This window comes from Rhodamnia argentea, chromosome 5, assembly GCF_020921035.1.
Source record: "Rhodamnia argentea isolate NSW1041297 chromosome 5, ASM2092103v1, whole genome shotgun sequence".
Classification (NCBI taxonomy): Eukaryota; Viridiplantae; Streptophyta; class Magnoliopsida; order Myrtales; family Myrtaceae; genus Rhodamnia; species Rhodamnia argentea.
In genome coordinates, this window is record NC_063154.1 from 5,382,514 (window position 1) to 5,399,190 (window position 16,677).

At 43.2% G+C, this 16,677-nt stretch overlaps 3 protein-coding genes across 5 annotated transcripts; 2 read left to right on the forward strand and 1 right to left on the reverse strand.

Annotated features, from left to right (window-relative positions):
- Positions 1-3,459: 3,459 nt before the first annotated feature.
- Positions 3,460-7,603, forward strand: LOC115753198 (E3 ubiquitin ligase BIG BROTHER-related). Of its 2 annotated transcripts, none has more exons than XM_048279014.1 (7): positions 3,460-3,972; positions 4,416-4,758; positions 4,843-4,880; positions 6,509-6,550; positions 6,632-6,753; positions 6,846-6,954; positions 7,157-7,314. In XM_048279014.1, exons 1-7 carry the CDS (start codon positions 3,670-3,672, stop codon positions 7,175-7,177), a joined length of 978 nt encoding a protein of 325 aa, XP_048134971.1. In that variant the 5' UTR covers positions 3,460-3,669; the 3' UTR covers positions 7,178-7,314. The 2 variants fall into 2 exon arrangements, with proteins under 2 accessions (XP_048134971.1, XP_030547581.1); XM_030691721.2 differs by lacking the exon at positions 7,157-7,314 and adding an exon at positions 7,353-7,603 and having other exon boundaries at positions 3,462-3,972.
- Positions 7,604-8,825: 1,222 nt separating this feature from the next.
- On the forward strand, positions 8,826-11,767 carry LOC115753175 (chaperone protein dnaJ C76, chloroplastic). The gene is made up of 4 exons (XM_030691690.2): positions 8,826-9,255; positions 9,794-10,050; positions 10,384-10,567; positions 10,966-11,767. The coding sequence occupies exons 1-4, from the start codon at positions 8,890-8,892 to the stop codon at positions 11,605-11,607; spliced, it is 1,449 nt and encodes a 482-aa protein (XP_030547550.1). The 5' UTR covers positions 8,826-8,889; the 3' UTR covers positions 11,608-11,767.
- A 612-nt stretch (positions 11,768-12,379) lies between these two features.
- Positions 12,380-15,267, reverse strand: LOC115753217 (thioredoxin-like protein YLS8). 2 transcript variants are annotated; one of them, XM_030691750.2, is made up of 2 exons: positions 15,103-15,267; positions 12,380-12,884 (listed from the first exon to the last, which is right to left on the reverse strand). In XM_030691750.2, the coding sequence occupies exons 1-2, from the start codon at positions 15,220-15,222 to the stop codon at positions 12,576-12,578; spliced, it is 429 nt and encodes a 142-aa protein (XP_030547610.1). In that variant the 5' UTR covers positions 15,223-15,267; the 3' UTR covers positions 12,380-12,575. The 2 variants fall into 2 exon arrangements, with proteins under 2 accessions (XP_030547610.1, XP_030547602.1); XM_030691742.2 differs by lacking the exon at positions 15,103-15,267 and adding an exon at positions 14,248-14,500.
- Between the last annotated feature and the right edge of the window lie 1,410 nt (positions 15,268-16,677).

Below are 16,677 nucleotides of genomic sequence, written 5' to 3' on the forward strand. Positions count from 1 at the left end.
TGATTTAATTTAATGGATTATTTTCTGTGGGGTTATGTCCTTTCCCTAACCACTACCGTAGGATTATAATAAGAGCTACATTACTCGACAAACGGTAGTGCATAATGGCGCGACGAGATTTGATGCGCTTATAATACTTGATCGCGCCCGATTCGTATGAGCGATCGGACTACGTGGTGGAACATTCCATGTTGCGCACCCATTAAAATAATTGAGTTCTTCCATCGCAATCTAATTTTTCTTTTTGTTAGGTATGGGTTTGGTGATGAGTATGAGTCCGACCCGAATGGATTCCCCCCCTACCTCTCACGACATGGATTCCTCGGATCGTGGTGTGTGGGTTTTTGGGGCATGGATGGTCGCTTCGTTTAGGCGCGACTTTGGCCCGAAACGAAAGCTTTTCCGGATTTGGTGAACTTTTGTGCAATTTTCAAAATTGTAGGGGCACAAGGAGAAAGTCATAAAACCGCTTCTATAAAAAAAAAATACGGAAAAAGAGCAATTTCGGAGATTATTCGATTGGAAAAGAATCGGCGACGGTATGTCGAATCTTCGATGGGTTCATCTGATATGGTTGTAGTCGAATTCACTTACAGTTTGAAGACATGATCCTTTGGCATATTTTTTGCTTCGAGCGATGTCGTTGTTCCCGAACTTTGGAAAGATCGGAACATGATTTTTACTCAAGGGTGCGTTTGTTCCGCAGAAAACTTGAGATTTGGAATACGTTTTCTGGAAATTAAAATGTTTTTGTCACTTATAAAAATGAATGCATGAAAAATTCACTCATCAAAATAATCGGTGATAAATTGCTATCATATAAAAAATAATTTTGGTTGACTAATTTTTCGGGTGATATAACAACGAAGAGTATTTCTCAAATCTTTAACTTTTTTTTTTAAAAATAAAGGTACCATAATATCGTACATCTCGAACGATTAAAAACTAGTGTTAACGATACAAACGTAAAATGGGATGGACCGCATGCTTTGTTATCATCCGCACGTGGTAATCAGTGTTGCGTCCATTTATAGACGTCACGTCCTCTCTTCCCTGCATGGGGAGATAGATTACCACGCGCATCACGTGCCGTGGCGTTCCGACCACAAAAATGAAGGAATCTCAGACAGAATTGAGTTTTGCTGAGTTTTGTTTTTTTGGTTCGCCGTTAATCTCGTAACTCGTGCTTTTAAACCTCTCTTTTATGGAGATCTTTAATTGATTACCACCGGCGGACGAGCTGGCCGGCGACTCTCACCGAGGTCTAGGCGCGACGGCGAGAGCGAGCGCCGAAAGGCTAACTGTGGCTCTGCGAATCCGAATCCGACCCGTAGCCGACAGGATTGGATTATTACGCGACCGAAAATATGGATAGCGAGAAGGGGCTCGGCGATGCGATCAAACAAATTCGCGGGAGACCGTAACTACCATTGTCAACCTGTCATTACAGCTGGAGCCCGTCTCTCTCTCCCAGCTTTTGGAGTTATTGCAAGAAAATGACTCGACCCCGAAATAAAATAAAATAAAATAAAATAAAATAATCATTTATTGTGCATCCCTCTGCTCCATAATTCAACTCGAGCTCAATTATTATTATTTCTTTTTCTTTTATAACTTTCTTGTTCGTTTCTTGTTTTGTCGCGAGATCGCTCGGCACAATGTGAAACCGGAAACATTTCTCGCGACGTTTCCACACCTGAATTTTCACCCTCTGTTTTTTTTATTTTTTTTTGGTTAACGAACACGGAATTTGGGCACAGCGCGCTCGTTTTCGTGGATTAGGGTTTGCTTAATGGGGCCGCTAATTGGATAAAAGGAAAAAAAACAGGAGAATGTTCGGCTCTCGAGAAGTCGATCGCAACTATCTCCAGCTTCTCACTTGCCTTGCACTTCAAGTTGGCCAGCGAAACGCCGGACCGAAGGAACCGTAGCGATCGCGGGAAGTAGCTCAAGAATGCACTCTTATGGATAGCCGCCACGCGGTGTGGCCAATAGACTAGTCAAATAGGTGGGCCGCACCATAAAGGGTTCGACCCCGTATAGACAATTTCAACCCCGATTATGACCTTACCCAACTCATATCAAGTTCGTATTCCTAAAACACTTATATATTTTATTGAATCTAAAAAAATTCACATCCAAAGTGAAGTGAGAGTGAGGAGCGAGTGAACGCGAGATTGGGTCAGATCCAAGCCGGTTGTAAACCCATTTAATACCGGGGGTGAGCGGTTCCCGGTCCGGTTAAGTTCCCCTCAAGAACAGAGAACCAAACCGGTGGTGCCTGTTCCTAATTTTAGGAACGGGGGACCTGACCGTTGGTCCTGTCCGTTTCTCGAGCGGTCCAATAGAGTCAAGCAAATATTATCAAGACCATTATTTTCAAAGAAATGACTCTAAAACAATAGATTATTCCCCCCCCCTCGAAAAAAAGTGAGATGATAGAATTTTCCAGCATAATCTAATAATACGTAGCATTCGACATTATTGGGTGGAGTCATGGCAACAGAAGCGACAAATAAATATGTGGTACAAATCTCAATCGTATGAGATCCCGCAAATGCAAAAAATAAATAAAATAAAATCGATCGGTTTGGTCCTGTACTTCTAGAGCCGGGAACCGGACCGTCGCTCTCTAGAACTGGGAGCGGGATCTCCGGTCCGGTTTGGTCCGAGTGGTTCCCGGTCCCGTCGGTCTGACTTGCTCGCTCCTATTTAATATTCATATTATGTTATAACCAACCCAAATAACAATTTAGTCTCATCATATACGAATCAAGAAATGGGTTTATGATCGGTTTTGACAGGTCTAACGGCCAGTGAATGGATATCATTGATCCGAAAATCCTTTCGCAGGCTCGGCCACAATTGCAAGAAATTAAGTTCTCTTATGGAATCGAGCGTGCTGGACAGTTTGAGCGACTCGAGACGGGCTGGCCAGGTTTAAGACGGGAATTACTTTAAACTCATTTCCTCAGCACGATCAAAATGTATCTAATTTTTCCACTCTTGACCAAAAGCCTGACCGTCGAGGAAAGATTTATGAAAGAGCTTTCATTTGATTTACAGGGAATGCGACGTGCAAAAGTGACGCGCCCACTCCTTCTGGGCTGAATCGATCGGGTCGGGTTTGACAAATTACTGTTAGGCCGGCCCGTCAAGGTCAATTCGGTCCAACGTAACTCCGGGCCTCCTGCGACAGGTGCCCGTACTCTCCGGGCTTGGCCCAATTAGAAATTACTCTGGAGCTTCGCTCGCCGAATCCTCGCACCATCTCCCACAAGCCTCCATACATGTGTGGGCCCACTCCATCTCGGCCGTTGGATTATGATGGTCTCACGTGGGGTCCACGCTCCTCAATGCAAGAGATTTAGGGGACTTACATGGTCCGGGAACACGCAATATCACCACATACACACACACTCTCTCTCTCTCCCCACTTTTGGAAGCCTCCAATTCCGTATTCACTTAAATCAAACACCTACGAAAGCCTCTTCTGCGTCTACCCAAGTTCAAAACCTCCCCGTCTCTCTCTCCAATCAGAACCGTACTTGAACATCATCTTCTTCAATCTCTCGTACGCCTCCGATTCTCCGATCGTTCCACCGGCTCTGTACCTCTAACCTCTGTTCCGAGTTCTCTCCTTCTTCCCGATTTCTGGAATTGTTTTTGATGGCGGACGACGGTAAGCAAGGCACCAAAATCAACGGGGACGAAGCCCGCGAAGAGCGGCAGGAGAACCCTGGGACCGCCGATGACGGAGCCACCCCCGTCGAATCCGATGGCTGCGGCGCCGAGGGCGGCGGCGATGGCTCCGGGCGATCGCGGGAGGGAAGCGATGGGGAGGAGGAGGAGGAGGCGGCGGCGGCGCAGGAGCTGCCGCAGGCGAATCCGCGGTCCTCCAGCAGAACCCCGTTCACCGGTTTGAGTCAGGTCGATGCCGACTGGGCTCTCGCCCGTACGCTGCAGGAACAGGTACTCTGTCTCTCTCCAACCGTTTGCCTTGAGATTGTGTTTCATTGTTTTCCGATAGTTCAAATTCAACTACTTGGTAATTCTCAAAGCTAGTTGCGATTGCGTTTTTGGAGGACAGTGGATGGTCGCACTGCTTTGTTCTTCTCGAGCCTGTGTCGTTCAAATTGAAACTTTGAAGACCTGATCTCGTACTTCGGTTTAGTAGAATGGCTGTTTAGCTTGGACCTTAAAGTCCCTACACGTGGTTTTGTGCTTTTAGATATTGCTGCTTCTGTCTTCTGGACGTAGGGTTTTATCCAAGTCGAATTGCTTGATTCAAATAAATTTTCTCATCGATGAATTTTTAGCTGTGCTGATTCATTTTCAAACCGCAATTTCTGATCCGAAAAAGCCCTTTATTTTGGGCTGGTTACAACAATTGACAAAATATGTTTCCGGAATAGGAAAGGGCCTTCATGGTGCTTAGACTGAATACTGAAGGCAGTGATTACGGAAGTTGGGAAGGTGGGAGCTACATACCGGATGAAGATGATGATTTTGAGGATCCTGACGGTGAAACTGATGAAGAAGACGATGACATTGTGGGCTCGTATGATGGCACTGATGTGGATGATGAAGATGCTTTTGATGTGCATGCTGCTGAGGACGCTAATGGAGATAGCAACCAAGCTGTTGAGCTTGAGACAGAAAACTTCTCAAGTGATGAGGCTTATGCCAGAGCTTTACAGGATGCTGAAGATAGAGTAATGGCAGCTCGAATGTTGGCCCTTGCTGGGCTAAATGATCGTGAGTGTTTCTCATGATACGTTTATCTATCTGTACATTACTGCTTTGACAGTGCTGAATTTAAAAAACTGTTTGTGTTTGCAGGGGTTGTTGAAGAAGCAGAGGATCATCATGATAATCAGGTATCTCCTATGTCTCTCTCTCTGTGTCTCTTCCTCAGCCATAAGATGCTGGATTGGTTTGAATCTTATTGAGTCCTTTCTAGAGTACAAGCATACTCAATTCTGGCGATGTGCTATGATTTTAGTAATGGGATGAATGTCTCATGGGAGCTCCCTCTATCTTGTGGTTAATAATCCTGTGACTAGGTTTGAGTTGCTCAAGCAGCTCTTGCATTAATTGGTCGGTGGTCTGCAATTTACTGTGTCTTCTTCTCTTTCTCAGTTACTGTGCTATGATCTGGCTAGAGAGGCTTTTCCTTCCAGTCTGTATTATTCTCAGGATTTATTTTACCTGGTGTGTATGTGAGAGAGTTTCTTGACGGGAAAAATTATGGAGTTTTTACACGCAATGTGCCGAGGAAAAGGGGACAAGATAGGACTGGTTCACTGGAGGTAAACAACATCAAGAGTAGTCTTTAAAGATGAATGAGTTTAAGTAAAACATAAACGATGATGCCATGCGTGATACCAGTATGTTTGATGTTGGATATAGAGAAATGTAAAAGTTAGAACATATAGAAAAAAGATGTGCTATCCCTCTTCAACTTGGTGGACGACTAATGTTGCCTTGCCTCACTAGGAAGTTGTGTGGAGTGCTAGCAGGGTAATATTTTAACATACGTGGCTTTTCTTATTCTTTTGAGTCGCAAAAATAGTTTAACTTCTGGATATTCTAGCTGGTTCTTCATGCGGTAGAATGTTGTAGTGCCTCCTTTATCCTGGCTAGAGTTGCTGCATTCCTATCAGTCAGCCCTACTAAATTATCGATTCAAAGTAGAGCCTGCTTTAACTGTCGCCTTTTCTGTTTAACTTGGGTAATCATTATATCAGCTTTAACAGTCGAGAGCCTGATAAATGTGGGGACGAAGTTCTCAATCTAGACCTACTTAGATAGAAAAAAGGGCAATTTTTGCCACCTCTTCATGCTTATGATTCTGGTGGGATAAGCAATCACTAATAGGATGTGCGCCGTTGATATAACAAATGTGCACGGTATGGTCATTTAATTAAAGAATGGAGGTCTTATTGTCTTTTCAATAGGTTTTTGGGAGTTGTTCATGATAATGTTATTCTACCTAGAACTTTACTTACTACCTTTTGTATGTAGCATACATTAAACTTTGGAGGAATTTTTTGAAAACTTAACCATTATGATTTAAGTAGAAAACGTGTTGCACGGTAAAATCAAAGAATTTAAGCTCTGGGAGGCAAGAGCTAATAATGGTGTTCGAATGCGACCATTGTTTGGAGTGCAATTATTATTTTGACAGTGGAGTGAGCATGCTTTGATTTTCCATATCTGATAGTGTACTAAAGCCCCAGGAGCAGTCAAGCTTGAAAGTTTTAGGTGCCATGCGTGTACATTCATGCATTTGCACATGCATGAACGGTCATTCTTGTTTCTTTGAAAACTAATAAGGGTCAATCAACAATACTTGAGCAGTTAGTAAGCCGTCTGTCCATAGTAGCCTAGTAGGCTAGGACAGATAATTGAGGTCTTTTCTATGCACTTTCTTACAGATGGCTGTGCCCTTTTTTTGAAGTGAAAAGACTGAATTCTTTCTTCTAATGTGTGGATGGAATTGCAGGACACGTGGGAGGACGTCGATCCAGATGAACTTGTGTATGAGGTAAGATCATGATAGCTTGGTATTGTTCTTTTTGGTGGATCTCCTGCTTTCGTTATGTTAATCATTGATCTCATTTTGCAGGAGTTGCTTGCTCTAGGTGACGTGGTTGGAACTGAGAGTAGAGGGCTTTCAGCTGACACAATTGCTTCTCTGTCTTCTGTTAGCTATAAGACAGGCAGCAGTCAGCATGGCACCAATGATTCGTAGGTGTCTAGTTTTGCTTTTCAATTCCACATCATCAAAACATATAGTTTTGGGTGCTGTGATAGCTCAATGAAAATTTTTGTATTTTCAGGTGTGTCATTTGTCGGTTGGATTATGAGGATGGTGAGATGCTGACTGTGCTATCTTGCAAACACTCATATCATTCAGAATGCATAAACAATTGGCTGCAAATAAACAGGGTATGTTTATTTCTCGACTCATCTCAGGTCAGGGCTCTCTAGTTTATAATGTTGTTATGTCCATTCATGCAGAATGAATTCTATCAGCTCGAACCTGTTTTTCTTGGAAACTTATATTTAAGCGAAAGATATGGATCTTATCAAAACGATTCATGGGTTGTTTGTTTTCTTTATCTAACAAAGAGCAATTCGTTGTTGATAGGTGGCACATCCGTATACTTAGTCATGAATAAAGTGGTCATAAATATCCAATTGGTCTATTGTGAATTTAACCAATGACTGTATGTGCATAATATTTGCGTATGGAAGACGACCCAGCGGGCCTTCTGCATTTCTGAACATCCATGCTTGTACGGAAAACGTTTAAAATTGTCTATGGTGTTTCCTTTACTTGGCAGGTCTGTCCTGTTTGCAGTGCCGAAGTCTCTGGATCTGCGAACAGCTAGCGATGGATTGTCGAGGAGGCTACTTGCTAAGTTCAAATAATAGATGTAGAATTGCAGTTCTTTATAATGGCTAACGACCCAATTCATACTCATGGTCCTTCTGCAAGAAAGACTATATTGTCTTTGCATCCTTCTAATCCATGGCATGGACTTGATCGTTCTCTTATGGTTATATGATGTATGAAAGGATTCGAAAGTTCTGTTCCTCCCCCTTCCTTTTGTTCTGTGGAAGTTTTGGATCATCAAACCCCACCTCCTGCAATACTTTCAAAGATGGAATTCAGGGGAAGTCGATGCGTGAAATGTTGGTGCAGGTTCTGGCGCATGATAGAACCATTGGTTCAAGCTGCCTCGTGTCATCGCATCGAAGCCATCCTCGTTGTTCGCAAGTGTTGGGCGTTCGAGGGAACTCTTTTAGGGTCATGTCTGAGTAGGCGGGTAGACCGAAGGCCTTGCCACAGTTGGTTTTCTGTGGCCGTAACCGCAACTAATGAGCGTATTGCAGTCAAAAGCTCTGATTCTTGATCGTGAAAGATTCTGTGGGTTGTGGTGTTGTATCGGAGTTCGTATTGGATCGAGATAAGTCACAATCTTGCATGCCTTGTGTGCTGACTTGAGAAATATTTTTCTAAAATCATTTGCTTGTGTCGTTTATAAAAATGAAGGGATGAGAGGTGTTTTTATCATCATCGCAAATATTTAGGCTTAGGTTATTTTTTTCTCCATCGATTAATTTTGCTAAGTCACATAAATAATCATTTTAAAGAATTTTATTTTCAGATCACTTATTTTGCAAAAAGTACATTGATATTAAGACATTTAGGGAAATTGGTAAGAACCCTGGTAAAGTACACTTCTTACGGTTGCAAGGAATCAAATTCAATTCACGAAAGTCGAAAGAGCATTTTGATACGTCACAAGACCAACGACTAACTTCTTTATGGTATTCTCTATTGCTATTGATGCGTCATGACTAACTCCCTTATGGTGGTCTTTATCGCTCATCTGCTGAAGAAGTAATGGTGGTCTGTGAAGAATCTTACCCGAATTGTTTTTTTTTCTTTTCATTCAAGAATTTTAATGACCTGCTCCCTCGTCATTTCTTAAGTCGAAGGTGAATAAAGCCTTTACAACGGGCGAAATATATCCTTATTTTTCTGAGTAAATGTACGAATATGCCTAATCTCTACTGAACTTTGACATGAGCTTTCGCTCGGCAAAACGAGTCACGACAGTTCGGTAAATGTCGCCATGACGGCTGAGGTTCATTTGAACTCTGATGTTTATGTTTTGTCCTTAAACGTTCGAAGTTTGGAACTCCCTGAAAAGCTTGACAACGATTGATCCAAAAAGGGCAAAAAAGAAAAAAGGTTAAACAAATATCTCGCCAGTGGCGCCAAAAGCACCAAAAATATCTGAAAAAATCTCATCTTCGTTATTTGTTCCTCTCTCTCTCTCTCGCTCTCGTGCTCTCGCTCGCTCAGAAACCATGCGCGCTTTGTCGAGCCCGTGTCTAATCTCTCCCACAGCTTCAATCGCGACGACGATCTCGATACCCAATCGGTTCCGGTTCGGGTTCGGGTTTGACCTCGACGCAAGGAAGCATCGCTCCGCTTCCGCATCCTGCAGAGCGTCTTCTCCGTCTTCGTCGTGGATGATGACGGACTTCGACCTCTACGACCTCCTCGGCATCGACAGCTCTTCCTCCCCCTCCCAGATCAAGCTCGCCTACCGCTCCCTCCAGAAGAGGTGCCACCCCGACATCGCCGGCCCGGACGGCCACGACATGTCCATCATCCTCAACGATGCCTACACCGTGCTCTCCGATCCCGCCTCCCGCTCCGCCTACGATAAGGTTAGCCCTCGGTTCCTCGTTCGCGCGTTATGTGGGTTCCAGTTTCGGATTGATTGAGTAGCTGTTGTTGTTTGTTGCTGCTCGGAACGGTGGGAATGAGACGGGGAGAGCGAGAAATAGTTCCTCAATAGCATCCTTCTCTTTGGCTGGAAATCTTCAGCTCGATTCCGTAGCGCCTTTTGGTTTCGAGATTATGCTCTTCGTAAATCGATTTCTGATTTAGTAGGAACGAAAATCAGAGTAATTGCTCGCTACTGAAGCCTTGATTGACTTGAGAAATCTCATGACAGACACGGCACGGCTCAGTTCTGCGAGTACAAGTAATTCATAAACGGTCAGTTTGTGGTAGGAATTGGATTGCGCTATTGCCTAAACTCTAATTAGGACTCACTACGCTGGTAGTAATACATTTGATTTTCACTCTGTAATGTGGAGGAGTCGTTGTTCATCGTTAAACTCGAAGCTTGATGTCATTTTTCAGTCATGACAGTGAAGCTGGAAGCATGATGTTTATCGAAAGTGTGATGCAACTGTACAGGAACAAGCAAAGACCTCTGAACTTCAAGGTTACACGGGGGAGCCTATCTACTCAGTATGGCTCGGTTCTGACAGCGAACAGAGAGCGGTATTCGTGGACGAGGTCAAGTGCGTTGGCTGCTTGAAATGTGCTTTGTGTGCGGAAAGGACGTTCGCAATCGAGTCGGCTTACGGGAGAGCCCGGGTCGTTGCACAGTGGGCTGACCCTGACCATAAAATTCAAGAAGCAATAGAAGCTTGTCCTGTGGATTGCATCTCGTAAGATCTCCTCATCTCATTTCTCATCAATGCTTAGTTAGTTAGCCCTGCCGATGTTAAAGACAAAGGCATGTTGAGAACTGTGGGGATACTTGGATGCTCAAAGAAAGTTCTACGTCAAGTAATTTGAAAATAAGAAAGATATGTTTCAGCTTGAAGCTTCAAGATGTTACTCTCTGTTTTTGGGAACTGTCTCTTCAATCATGGGAGTAGTAGCAGTAGCAACCAAAATGCGGTGTCGTCTTAGTGTGCCTATCCTCAGATTCTTGCCTTAGATTTAACTTTCGTAGAAGTTTGAATTGTGCTTATACTCTCTATCTTTCTCGAATACAGTATTGTCGAGAGATCAGACCTGGCAGCTCTTGAGTTTCTGATGTCTAAGCAACCAAGGGGCAACGTAAGAATTGGTGCTGGCAACTCAGTCGGTTCACGCGTCTCAAACATATTCGTCGATGTGAAGAAGTTTCAAACCAGAGTTGCCGATGCGAAGAGCAAAGCGGCAACAAAGGATGATGAGGTTAGTTTGCAGACTCCCTTTAGGAGAAAGTGGGATTCTACATGTCAAATTTTTCACTTAAACTGGCCTTACCATTGCCATTTTGGAATGGGCCTTGACATTTATCGGTGTAAATAATTCTTTCGAAGGTATACATTTAGGAGGGCTAAATGTATTCTCCTAATCCAGATTAAAAGCTAGGCTTGCAGATTTTTGGTTGCTTCATCATTATGATTATAGTACGAGGTGGTTTTAGTTAAGATTTGCACCTATGCAATATAATTCTGTACCGTGATTTAGTTGCCTGTCATAACAAAACTCAGGAGAAAAATATGTATAACACGTTCTTTCCATTTGCATTCTATACTATGCTCATGCTGTTATGCCAAGATATTTGATAATGGGAAGTTCATTTCCAGCAGACTGATCTACAAAGAAAGGCTCGAGTTTCAGCTATCCAGGCAATCAGGTCAATCTCGAACTGGATATACTGGCAATCGCCCGACACAGGGAGCAAGGCCCTGATACGTAGAACTGGATATTCAAGTGAACCGAACATCAAGAAACTACGCGATGCTGCGGCTTCTAGGAAATGGGCAGGTGTCAAATCTGCGAGTGCCAGACGAACTGCCGTGAGCCGCCGCTTATACCGCGATGAGTATTGGATTCCCGCCCTGCATGCGCTTCCGCCTGCAAGTGCAACTGAGGAGGAATCTGCCCCTAGAGTTTCCAAGGAGTCCTCATCTAACAAAAAGCAAAAGAGACGCGATCTCAGTCAGAGCACAGGAAGGAATACTTCAAAGAACCCACTATGGTGGGCGTTTCCAGTCTGTGCAGCCTCGGTCGCCGCTACAATTGTGAGGTCACGGGTTGGTGATGGAATGCCAGGCGAGTTGAAACAGCACGTCGGTGGATCTCTAGCGCTGGAGATTGTTAACAGCTCCTGGATGCAGGTACTGTTAGCCGGGGTGACATGGTATTTCATAGGTGTAGTGGTCGTAGAGCTAGTAGAGGCCGCTCTAAGCAAAGTGGGATCAGGTAAAGAACAAAAGAAAGTGTGAATCGCCATTGTATGGTTAGAAGATACTCCAAAGAAGTTATAGTTACGTAGGACAAATTTAGTTAAAACCCCGCCGAGTCGGAGGAATATCTTGATACAGATGCTCTGTGCAATCATTGAATTGCCTATAATAGACGATTAATGCCATGAATGTTTTCCATAATTTCGCTGCTAACGTTTTGAACTTCATAGCATCGTCCCAACAGAAGTGGCAACGAAACATGCAGGGTGGGCGGGACGGGACCTGATGGTTGTATTCTATTTCTACCCGCGCAGTTTTCTGACATCGAGGCTTCAGCCTTTTGTCACGACCAAAACTGATTACAGATTTGGCTTGCTGGAATCTCCGCCATTATAAATCGTTGAACTATATTAAAGATAAGGTTTCCGCCATGTTAATTCAGCTTCGCTTCGCGTTTTCTTATTGTAAACATCTGGGCACGAGAGAACTTGCCTCTACCCTGGCTATTGAATTTGGCAAGAGCGGCTTCTCCCATCTAAATGATACAGGAAAAACAGTCTGACCAGAAGTAAACTATTATCGCACCGACCGACAAACTCTACCTTGGCGTCAATATTCTAAATATCATGTCATGCAACAAACTTGATCTACCTTTTCAAGATTTCGCAATGCACTAATGATCTCATGGCCGTTCTTGGCTGAACTTGGCCACGTCTTTTCAAAACTCTAGGAGTTGTCCCTTCTTGCTCTCATTGATTCAATAACGTCATTCGTACACAAAAGGAACATCATATCAGCTGCACAACACAACAATGGAGCAATTTATAACTCTTATCACACTAGAAACCAATTCGCTGTACCGAGTCAGAAAAGCTCCATGCAGACAAGTTCGTATGGAGTCGTTTACTGAATGACAGTTTAGCCACAGCCAAATTGAGGAGACAATGGTCGCAAAGGGGTTTCTGAAGACTTACATGCACCCAATAACTACAGTTTGGCACAGAGAATTAATAGCGGTACTTAGTGGAGTAGTCCTTGGGAGCAATGACCAGACCACGACCCTTTCTAGCACCCCGATATACTGTCTCGACAATATCGATAAATTCCTGCTTATCCTTGAGAGCCCAATTGATCTTGTTATTGTTTCCAGTTCCGAGATCTATCATGATGTGCTTGTTCCTGAAGAAGAACATGACTGTGGACGGGTCATAAAGCTCATACATGGTGTTGAAATCAGGCACCTCGGTTATGTCCACAAGGTATATGACAGCAAAGTTCTTTATGGTCTCCGCAACTGATGCCAGCACTTCATCCATCTGCAAAAGCCAAATATATACAAATTATTACCCAGAAGAAGGCCATCAGTACTAGAAATCTATAGAAATGAAATTGACAATGACATGACACCTCACGATCCATATGGGAAGCAAAGGCATAATCAGCATAGAAATGTCGTTTTTTTCCTTGAACTTAGGTAAAATGATTAACGGAGATGTTTAAGGCCAAAAGCTAGGTATCCTTCCCAAGATGCACATTGGTTCATACCATTGACGTAGCTAGACGACAATCACAAGTACCATATAGATCCAGTGGCTACACAGAGCATTTAAACACTCGCCCACCAGAATTAATTGTTTCGGCATGCTGCAAGATCGGTTCTTGAGAATTTAAGAAACAAAAAGCTTGTATTCCTGATGATTTGGCCTTGAGAACTTTCTCACCATCCCCAGGTAAAACCAAAGTGACGGTCAACAAAAAGAAAGTAGTGAGATCGGTTACAGCTTACAACTAAAGCAGAAAGCAACTAAATGTGTATTCTCCCACCATCCCCAGATAAAACCCAATGCGATGGTCAACAAAAAGAATGTAGTGAGATTGGTTACTGCTTGCAACTAAAGCAGTAAGCAACTAAAAGTGTATGCCACCATATTCGTCACAAAATCAAGACAAAATGAAAGAGCTTAGGTCACAAGTATTTTTTTTTATACTAGAAGACGAGTGCATTCATTGATAGACATGCTTGGTCACAAATGAAGCCTTGGTACAGATTGATGAAAAGCCAAAAGTCATAGCATCGAGACAACAGAGCTTCTTAACTTCAATAGTAAACTACCCCAAAGAAAACCACTGATTGATCAATTCCCTCACGAGACCAACGACGAGAGGCATCAGCAACTTTGTTTCAAACTCTGGGAACCAAAGCAAAATGCCAAGAGGGGTTTCTCCAGATCACACCACAACCAAAGAACGAAGAAGAATCTTCAAGTAAAACCATCTAAACCACTAGAAGAAGAACAGAGAGGGCTCCCAACAACGCTCGATGCGTTTCTCGTATTGATCCAAGATTCTCATAAACCTAATCCATTTTATTGATAGCATGATCTGAGAAGAATCAGCACCGATCGAAGCAAGCAAAAGAAAGTCAAACCGAGCTCTAATCAGCTCCGGAGGACAAATTCCCAAGCTAAGCTCACAAATAGCACGACCAAGACAACGAAACGGAAAACCATCAGGCTAACACACACATATTCACAGCGGCGTCTAAGAGCAGTGGTTCTAGATTCTCAAAAACCTAAAATCCGCAGCCAAACTAATGCCATACGAGCCCAGAACCCCCAAATGGAGTGGAACCTAGCCATCGCAAATGAAAGAGAGAGAAAGTCGAGAGCGCGGGAGAACCTGCATGCAGGTCTCGTCCCAATCATGGCCGAAGCGGATGACGACGAGCCGCTCTTCCTCGGCCAGGATGGCCTGGTCGACGGCCCATCCGGAGTGCAAGTGGGGCAGCAGATACGACATGGTTCGACCCGATCAATCACACGATTGGATCGCGCTTCGCTCGCTCCCTTTTTCCGAGCCCTAGCGAAGGGATGAAGCGACGAACTTGAAGACGAGCGTCTGAAGAATGCGTCGCTCGCGACAGGGATGCCCGTGTTTCTTTATCGCCAGGGTGGGTCTTTCCTCGCGCGTGGGACACGCGCTTCGCACTGCGTTTGAGGCGGTCTGGTGCGTGATTATTTACCCTAATTTTCTATTTTATTTTCTCCACCAGTCAGTCACCCCTTATTCCGAAATATGACGCAATATATCCGTCGTATTTACACGGGAAAATTCAGGAAGCACAATATATATTTAAAAAAAAAAACCCGAAGGCGATGAAGAATAGCAAAACATGCGAATTAACATGAGCTCTGCTGCTGCTGCTGATGTTCCTGCTGCAAAGAAAATGGTGAAGACGATTCAACATTGGCACGAAAAACCTACCTCCTCTCGATTCCTAATCAGAAAAGCTTCGTCCTCGCAGCCCGCATCACCGAAATCTAAGGAACGGAAACACAAGTAGGGAATTTGACTCGATTAAGATCACGAAGATCCGATGAACAGATGTGAGCAAATTTAAATGGACGCTATCAACATAGCAGACGAGGACGGCAGTACTACGAAATTAGATTAGAGCGCATTGCACGCGGGGTCGATCGCGCAGGGATTGTGATTTCGCGATGGGGAGAGAGCGCGGGTTTTTTCGTCACCTACCTGCATGCAGGTGTCGTCCCAGTCGTGGCCGAAGCGGATGACGACGACGCGCTCTTCCTCGGCGAGGATGGCCTGATCCACCGCCCATCCCGAGTGCAGGTGCGGCAACAAGTACGACATCTCTCTCTCGGTCTCGCTCCGGCGGGCAAATGTGAGTGTGCGCGCGCGCGTGGCGATTGGTGAATACGGAGAATACAATCTTCGAAGAAGAAGAAGAAGACGGGTCGAGAAGGCACCAGAGCTTGATTGGGCAATGGTGTTGCCCCACGTCATCTTTTGTTTATGAAATCTATTTTTGATCAGAAATAAATTTTCCTATTTTAATTTCTATATGAGTTTTTGAGCAGATAAATACATTTGATAATAACACAAAAATTTTATTTTTAGAACAGAAATTTATTTTGACAGCATAAAATTTTTAGGTTTGTCAACGATCAGCAAATTCAGGGGACAACGGACCGGCGACCGGCGATTGGGATGTGAGAGAAAGAAAGTGAGCAATAAGAAGAATTCTTATTTCTTATACTTGTTCTAGAAACAAAGAAGCTAAAAATTTTAACTTATTATTTCTGTTCCAAATCTATTTTTTGTTCTAAAATAGAAAAATAAAATTACGTTATCAAACAGATTTGGAACAAAAATAGAAAAACATAATGGTTATTATTTGCGCTCTTTATAGAGTGATTGTTTGAGAGAAAATGATTTTCAAGAATTGATTTTCGAATTTTCACTACTTTAATTTATCGAAAATGACTTAACCAATGAAATTTTTTTTTCAATTAATGAAAAATTCATGCATAAAATAAGCTCATCTCGAATTTTTTAATGTTTTATTTTATATTCTATATTTTCCTTCTTCATTCACCAATCACCGAGTCTCGGCGATGGTCGGCCATCGGCCATATGAGATCGAGCCTCGATATATACTGCACGCTTGAGCTCGCCAAATCCCAGTAAGGTTGAATCTCATGTGGCTGGTCGTCGACGGTCGTCAAGACCCGGAGATTGACGAAGGAAGAGAAAAAGAAAAAATATATCGAATATAAAAATAAAAATTATACAAAAATTTGATTTTTTTTTTTTTTGCTTCGGATTAAATTATGAGATTGAAATCATTTTTTAAATGAGAACCAGATACCAAATTTTTAGGTTATAAAAGGAAAATTTTCCATTTTTCATGAAGTTTTCCCTCAAGCAACGTAATTTAGGCTGTTTTTTGTCGTCATGATAAAAATGAGATATAATATCCTATGTTTGGTAGCTATTCAAGATAGGATAAATGGGATAGATATGAGATTTGTAGCCTGGATATAGAAAATCCTAAGGGAAAGGGTAAGATAGACCAAATAGGATTTCTCATGAAAGCATATATGAGAAGAATCCGGTTTTTTTTTCACAACCATTACTTCTTCTCCGTGCCGAGTCGCCTTTTCGGCGGCAGCAACCGTCAAGTGTGGTCGCCCCTCCTGCTGTGCTAGGATGGGGTCTCCGCCACAAAGCCGAGTATCTCCAAAACCTCATTCTTTAATATATTATTTGGCGTCATGTCCATCGTTCTTTAATCGCTCGAACCTT

What these genes read in the sequence shown, in the direction of transcription:
- LOC115753175 (XM_030691690.2), top strand. Translation starts at nt 8,890, where the DNA reads ATGCGCGCTTTGTCGAGCCCGTGTCTAATCTCTCCCACAGCTTCAATC. An exon ending in CCCGCTCCGCCTACGATAAG is followed by an intron (nt 9,256 to 9,793) that starts GTTAGCCCTCGG and finishes GCAACTGTACAG; the next exon opens with GAACAAGCAAAGACCTCTGA. An exon ending in TGTCCTGTGGATTGCATCTC is followed by an intron (nt 10,051 to 10,383) that starts GTAAGATCTCCT and finishes TCTCGAATACAG; the next exon opens with TATTGTCGAGAGATCAGACC.
- LOC115753198 (XM_030691721.2), top strand. Translation starts at nt 3,670, where the DNA reads ATGGCGGACGACGGTAAGCAAGGCACCAAAATCAACGGGGACGAAGCC. An exon ending in AGGATCATCATGATAATCAG is followed by an intron (nt 4,881 to 6,508) that starts GTATCTCCTATG and finishes ATGGAATTGCAG; the next exon opens with GACACGTGGGAGGACGTCGA. An exon ending in CAGCATGGCACCAATGATTC is followed by an intron (nt 6,754 to 6,845) that starts GTAGGTGTCTAG and finishes TTGTATTTTCAG; the next exon opens with GTGTGTCATTTGTCGGTTGG.
- LOC115753217 (XM_030691750.2), bottom strand. Translation starts at nt 15,222, where the DNA reads ATGTCGTACTTGTTGCCGCACCTGCACTCGGGATGGGCGGTGGATCAG. An exon ending in GGGACGACACCTGCATGCAG is followed by an intron (nt 12,885 to 15,102) that starts GTAGGTGACGAA and finishes TGGCTTTTGCAG; the next exon opens with ATGGATGAAGTGCTGGCATC.